The 7,175-nt window shown below is 50.6% G+C and overlaps 1 protein-coding gene and 1 long non-coding RNA gene across 6 annotated transcripts in view; one reads left to right on the forward strand and one right to left on the reverse strand.

Annotated features, from left to right (window-relative positions):
- Positions 1-3,463: 3,463 nt before the first annotated feature.
- C1qtnf2 (C1q and tumor necrosis factor related protein 2) overlaps positions 3,464-7,175 on the reverse strand; it is a 47,570-nt gene continuing 43,858 nt past the window's right edge. For all 5 annotated transcript variants that reach the window (XM_013508968.1, XM_005376261.1, XM_005376264.2 and 2 more), the window contains one exon: positions 3,464-4,256. In XM_013508968.1, coding sequence (XP_013364422.1) covers positions 3,643-4,256 — 614 coding nt within the window. In that variant the 3' untranslated portion in view covers positions 3,464-3,642. The remainder of the gene's footprint in view (positions 4,257-7,175) is intronic.
- The window catches only part of LOC102025763, a 4,781-nt gene continuing 2,964 nt past the window's right edge, over positions 5,359-7,175 (forward strand). The window contains exon 1 of the long non-coding RNA XR_259685.1: positions 5,359-6,160. This is a non-coding gene — a long non-coding RNA (uncharacterized LOC102025763). The remainder of the gene's footprint in view (positions 6,161-7,175) is intronic.

A 7,175-nucleotide genomic window follows, 5' to 3' on the forward strand; every position in this document is an offset into this window, starting at 1 on the left:
GGGCCGTGTCCACACACGGGAGGTGCCACACACGGCCGGTGTGCAGTACCCTTAGCTGTCACTTGTATTCTAGTCCCGACCCCTAACCAGAGCAGCTCGTTGAAAGGGCCCAGAGAGCTGCAGCTTTTCGGTAAGATCTCCGCTTTACTTAACAGTTTGGTATTTTTCATCAGTGTGGAAGTTCAACTTTGTTTCAGAACAGGCTGGCCAGATCCATCCAGCTGTTTTAAGTCATGTTTAAGGACTCCTAGGTTCTTTCCTACCACAGACATAAATATTTAGTGTCAAAATGGCTCCCAAGATCATCTAGTCAAACGCTTCATTTTCCAGACTGGGAACACTGAGGCCAGCAGGTAGCAAATGACACGGCCAAAGCCACATGTGCATCTGAAGACGCAACAGGACAGGAACCCCGATTTCTTGTCCTGGATGAACCCCTGTATTCCTGCTCTGTCCCAGGCTGTGTCTGCAATTCACAGAGTGCTTAGGACTCCTTTAAATGGAAACGTCAGGAAGAGGTGAGGCTCTTGTTTTCTCATTCCCAGAACAAGGTGATGGTTGCATAAGCCGGCGGCGGGACGCGCTCTCTCTCCCTCTCTGTTCTGGGCTCTGAATCTAGAGATCAGCCCGCAGGAGAGAGTCTGGGCGGCTCTTGCAGCCACTCACCCCTGGCTGAGGTTTGTGTGGTAGATGCCCTCCCCCTAGTGGCACGACTGAGGATGACAGGCGGGAGGGGAGAAAAGTTTCTCCCTGGGAGGCCCAAGACGCGACAGGCGCTTCCAAGACTGGACCTCCTCCCCTCACCGAAATCTCAGCTCTGTAAGATCTCCTCTTTACTTAACAGTTTGGTATTTTCACCAGTTTTTGGCACCGATTTTAACACACTGTATTCACATAGGATCTCCACTGGTTACTGGGTTTGGGGCACCCTTTAAAACTTTCTGCAGAGGCCAGGACCGTGCTCTTGCCTCCGCCCTCCTCTCCCCGGTCCTAGCTCTGGTCCAGAAGTCAGTGGTGGTGGTGGTGGTGGTGCAGGGTCCCCGGTGCAGGGAGTGCCTGCCCTGGTGAAGCCCGGCGGGCCCCGTGGGTCTGGAGCTCTTTGCGCTTTAATAATGAGAGTGCAGCTTCTTCAGACCTTGTTCAGGAAGACCGCTGCCTCTCAGAGTATGCGCTACGGGAAGAAAGACTTGTGGGTTAAAGACAGTTTTACTGCACAGAGCGCTGCCTCCTTCCCGGTGCTTACCAACGCGTGAGGCTCAGGGGAGGCAGCCAGAGCTGGGCGGGGCGGGGGCCCAGGCCTCCGGGAAGGCCGTCTCCTGGGGCTGCCGTTTTGGTCTGGGCCTCGCTCCAGAGACATCTTGAGAGCTCCAAGCAGCTCACTGAGGTAGCACCCACCCTTAAAATCATTCCGGGATGAACCGGAGCTCATTTTTGCCCTTAGCTGGCTACCAGAGATCCCTGTACTCCACCTTCTGTGTCTGCCCCACCTGCCAGAGACTTCCCACTTCAAGGAAGACGAGACCCCGGCCCTGGCACTATGAGGGCCCTGCCCCTCCCGCCCCATCTCCCAAAGGGCCTGGGTAACCCCCCCATTCCCATCCCTCTCCCTGAGAGCTCCTTGGTAGCGTGCAAGGAGACATGGGCTTAGGGTCAGGCCATGAAGCGGTGACCACAGAGCTTTGGGGTCCTCCCCACCTGCTCAGGCTGGATTTAATACCCACAAAGGGTTAAGTCAGCTACTTTTAAATGCCCATATCTGGGGGTGGGGAGGAAGATGATTTCACTAAAGGTTTTCTTTTTTTTTTTTTTCTTCCAGTACCAGGAATCAAACTCTTGACCTTGCACTTGCCAGGCAGGCGCTGTGCAGCTGAGCTAAATCCCCAGCCCCTCCTATTGTTTTTTTAAAGAAAGAAAATGTTAATTGCTTAGGAACAAGGCAGCTGTTCATATCTCAGAAGCTGGCCCATCCTCTGGGGGCCCTGTAGTAGGCCCTCACCCACCGCTGTGGCTTTGGAGTTCCTCGGATTCCTGCGCCTGGGAAACGCCTGGACCAGGTGAGATTCATTTGTAGGGGCTCCATCCTGCCACACTAGCGCGGTGGGTGTCGGGGATTTATGGATGTCCTGGTCCATCTCATGAACTGAGATGTGGGCCAGCCAGTGATTTGTAGCTAACAGTAAAGTGCTCAGGTCTGTGACCGACTTGACTCTGCTCTGAGCAGATTCCAGGTTATCCTTGCATTAAGGTCATGCTCTTTCTTGCACCCTGACGTGCTCACTTTTGCTTTTTTTTGTTTCTTTGGTGCCCGGAATCGAACTCAGGACCTTGCACTTGCCAGGCAGGCACCTGTGCCGCTGAGCTATATCCCCGGCCCCTGACAAGCTCTCTTGAGGAAAACAAACTCTTGACCATCACCCAGACCTGAATGATGGATCTTCTGGCCTCAGGCTTCCCCTCTCCTCTCTGCTTCCCTCCGGCTTTCAGTGAGTTCCTCAAATGTGCTCAGCTCTTCCTCACATCAAGGCCTTTATTCCTGTAACTCATGGGCCAGGGGACCCCCTCCTCCCAGCGCTTTGCAGCTGCTGTATGTCTTGCTTTGGGGCTCAGCTTAAAATAAAATATCTTGATACAGATGGCTCCACACTTGATCTTAGCCAAAAGGCTGAGAAGTGATGATGGCTCCAGACTTAATGATGATTCAACTTAGGATTTTTTTACTTTATGCTGGTACAAAAACAATATGCATTCATAGTAATGGTCCTTTGAATTTCAGTCTTTCTCCTCTCAGTGTACGGTTGTACAGTGGCAGAGGGTGAACGACTGATACTCCACAGTGTGCTGTGCTGCTGAGGTGTGACGGATGCTCCTTGGGTTGGGTGTGCTTTGGCTTGTGCATGATCAGCTTACAGTGGGTTTTTTAGGACGTCACCCCAGTGTGAGTGCCGGAGCATGTGTACGGACTTGGAGTCTCAGAGCCTGGGGAGAGGATAGCAGCTGATTGTTGATCTACATAGTGGTTACAAGGTGTGCATATCAGCACACATCCCTTAAACTGCCTACTTAAAATCTGTAGATGTTATATAGATAAACTTAAGATGAACTTTTGGGGGCTGGGGATTTAGCTCAGTGGCGCAGCACCTACCTTGTAATTGTGAGGTCCTGAGTTCGATTCCCAGTACAAAAAAAAAAAAAAAGAAAACTTTAAAATATATTGGGGAGAAAGATGAACTTTTTAGAATAATACCAGCCTCTTCCCTATCTCCTGATATTTCTACTACTCTCAACCTTGGCAGGTCCATTTCTACCCTGGCATGATACTGATTGCTTATTTGTAAATTGTCTGTCCCACTGGAATGTAAGCCCTGTGTGGATAAGAACCTTCTTGCCCACCGCTGTCGCTTGCAGGTGGGTATAGCATAATGCCTGCTACATGGTAGACACCAACACACTGAGTAGATGAATAGATGAACAAAAACACTTGGGTTTAATGATGGGAAAAATTTAAAAGCAGCAAAGGAGGTCCGCCTGAGGATAGAAGCTTCCAAGACTCCCCACCCCTGTGACATGACAGTTCCGGGGTCTTGCTCTGTTAGCATGAGTCTGGAAGCCTGGTCCCTGCCTGGAGGTCATCTGCTGGCCAGTCTACAGCTCGTTGGGGTTGTCCTGGTCAGCATAGATGAGGAAGCCCGTGAAGAGGCTGTCGGTCCAGTAAGGGTCGTAGAAGAGCCCATTCTGCTCTGAGTAAAAGATCTGTAGCCAGACCTCGTCACCCTGCTTGAGAGCCAGGACGGTGGAGCCCGAGGCCACGTCGTGGTTGCCGGTGTTGGCGTCGAAGGTTCGGATGCGGTACTGGCCGTTATGCACGAGGCCGATGGCCAGGTGCTTGTTGGCCAGTGTGATGTCGTAGGTGAAGTAGTAGATCCCGGGCACACCACAGATGAACTTGCCACTGGACGAGTTGTAGTGGCCACCCTCGTTCATCAGAATCTTGTCAAACTTGATGGGCAGCCTCTCCCGGGGGTAGCTCTTAGTCACCGCCACGGAGAAAGCTGACTTGGGCCGGCCACTGCCACAGCTGCAGGGGCCCGGCAGGCCTGGCTCCCCCTTCTTGCCCTTGGGCCCTTTCTTGCCTGGTGTGCCATGCTTCCCAGGGGTACCACTGACCCCCTTGGGACCACGAGGGCCAGCCAGCCCGATGGCCCCGGCTTTGCCCTTTGGTCCTTGCTTTCCCCGGTTCCCTGTCCGGCCAGGTGGACCTGGAAGACAGAGCAGTGGGTGTTAAGGAGGGTGCCTCGTGGGCCCAGGCAGAAGCTGGGAGCCTTGGCTTTTCCCCTTGTAGTAGGAGCCCACGGGAAATGGGAGGAACTCCAGGGCTTTGGAGTGACATGGAAATGAAGCACATCTTAGCTGGGAGGGTGGCACACAGCTATAATCCCAGCACTCAGGAGGCTGAGGAGGGAGGATTGCTGGTTTGCATCTAGCCTGGGCTACATAGCAAGACCTTGGAGAGAGAGAGAGAGAGAGAGAGAGAGAGAGAGAGAGAGAGAGAGAGAGAGAGAGAGAGCAAGATTGCAGATCAGGGTAAAAAGCAACACAACAATTGACATCCTTTCCTTTTCCTGCTCCTGAAGATGAGCCTGGTTGTCTGCTAGATCCATCCTCCAGTGGCTGTTCTGTCAATGGGCTGAGAAGATAACTGGAAGAAACCTCTTGGCTTCAAACCACTGACTTTAGTAAGATCCCTTCCTAACGGGCAGGGGCCCTGTCCACACATGCAAAGGTTTTGTTGCAGTACTGCTTATAATGGCAGAAAAAAAAGTAGAAACAAACAAATGCCCCATCCAAAAGGAAATGATTAGAACATTATGGCCCTCCATACTGTGGAATTCTATATAGATGTTTAAAAACTGAGTTATGGGGCTGGGGATTTAGCTCAGCAGCACAGTACCTGCCTGGCAAGTGCAAGGTCGTGAGTTTGATTCCCGGTACCAGAAAAAAAACAAACAACAACAACAACAAAAAACCTCAGTTATATTTATGTCTTACATGAAACCATCTCTAAAGCATACTAAGTGGACCAGTGGCAGAATCTTCTATTTTAAAAGGGAAACCACAGTGCTAAATGCTTCAATATCTGTTTAGTTGACTGGGCGTGGTGGGGCCCGCCCGTAATCCTAGCACTCAGGAAGCTGAGGCAGGAGGATCGCTATGAGTTTGAGGCCAGCCTGGGCTACAAAGTCAAGGCAACCGCATAGTGGGAACCTCTCGCACTAAGACTAAAAAAAAAAAAAAAAAAAAAAAAAAAAAAAAAAAACGAAAAAAAACTATAGAACAAAAGGATGCCCGGCTTAGGGGAAATACTAGCTAAATAGGAGCTGGTGTACCCTACAGGACATTTCCCCCCAGTAATGATTTCCTGTAGGATACCTCCTGGTTTTTTAATATTAACATTTTACAAAATATCCGTTTCCTCAATACAACATTTTTGGCCATTGAGTATACTGGAAACGTTTATATTTATGACTGACACAACATGTGTTTTAAAAATGAATAAAAGTTTGAGCTACATCTGAATACAGTCGCACCACTGGCAGAGGGCAGAGCTGAGTGCAGAGGTCTGAAAGCTGCTGAGCGTCAGGCAGGGCCTGCTGCTGAAGGGGGCTGCGGCCGCGGGGCCCTGGAGTCCTCACTGGACCCCAGGCGACCCATGTGACAACCACATGAACCGCGAGGTTGTTGTGGGTTAGATCTAGACGGCCCCCGAGAGCTCATATATTCGGAAGCCAGGCTTTGGAAGGTGGCTGGGCCTGGGTGCGACGCTCCACGCTCGTCCGTTGGTTAAGACCCGGGTGAGCTCATAGCGGGGCGTTCCCTTGGGGGCGGGGCTGGCAGGGAGCTCGTCCCTGGGGGTGTGGCCTCCCCGGCTCCTCCGCTGGCTCGGCTCCTTGACTACACCTTAGACAGGAGCAGCTCCCTGCGGCTGTGTGTTTCTGCCAGGTTGCAGATGGCGTGGAACCGGCTCTGCGCTGTGACCGTGAGCCGGAGCCAACCGCTCCTCCTGTAGTGTGTGGGTGGGTGTCAGGCACTGTGTCCAGCAACCGGAAAATGACCGAGACCGCGATCAAGGAAGAAATGTCCCGGGCATTTTACACTCGACAAGGTACCTGGTTATGTGCACGTAGGTAGGCAGCTCACCGTGTTTTAGAGTTCTGAGTGAACATGTAATACATTTATTTACATTTTTTCTATTTTAAATCAGAATTGGGAAATAGGTTTCCAAGTAACGTTTTCTCAGTGAAAATCCAATTTTCAGGAACACACTGCTTATGTCAAGTGCTCAGCGACGTCTGGTATGATATTTTCATACCTGGGAATGATATACACGGTATGATTGAACACCTAAACGAAAACCAGGAAGGGCCTACAAGTAACCAGTCAACACTGGCTACATCTCAAGGAGTGGGGAAGATGAGGATAGTGCCTCAGCAGGACTTCTGCTTTATTTGCATTGTTTGAATGTAATATACTGAGACTGTATTTTTTCTTTTAGTTTCACTATTAGGGGAAAAAACATATTTGGTGTGCACCTGTAAGCCTAGCGTTCAGGAGGCTGAGGCAGGAAGATTGCAAGTGCAAGGCCAGCCTGGACTAGAGAGCAACACCTTGTGTCAAAAAACCAAAAATTGCTGGGTGTGGTGGCACCTGCCTGCCATCCCAGCACTCAGGAGGCTGAGGCGGGAGGATCGCTGTGAGTTCACGGCCAGCCTGGGCTACATAGTGAGACTCTGTCTCAAACAGCCAAACAAACCAAAAACAATGCAAAATTAAAACTAAGACTAAATAAATAAACAAATAAAAAAGAAGGGGGCTTGAGTTGTAGCTGAGGAGTAGATGACGTTCTGGGTGTAAGTGAGGCCTCGGGTTCAATCTCCAGCACCAAAGAGGGGAAAACGGAAAAAGAAGAATGAAACATAAAATCAAGAAAGTCACACAGCTGATCCCTGATAAAATGAAAGGAAACAAGGTGGGAGAAGGAGCCCAGAGTAGAGGAGGAGTAAAGATGATCGTTTTGACTTCGGGTGTTTTCCCAGAAGACCAGGAGATAAGGAACCTTACCAGGAAGGTTGACCATGATTTGTGTGTTGGGATTCCTTTAAAAAAAAAAAAAAAAAAAA

Source organism: Chinchilla lanigera, unplaced genomic scaffold (assembly GCF_000276665.1).
Source record: "Chinchilla lanigera isolate Chin_1 unplaced genomic scaffold, ChiLan1.0 scaffold00007, whole genome shotgun sequence".
Lineage (NCBI taxonomy): Eukaryota > Metazoa > Chordata > Mammalia > Rodentia > Chinchillidae > Chinchilla > Chinchilla lanigera.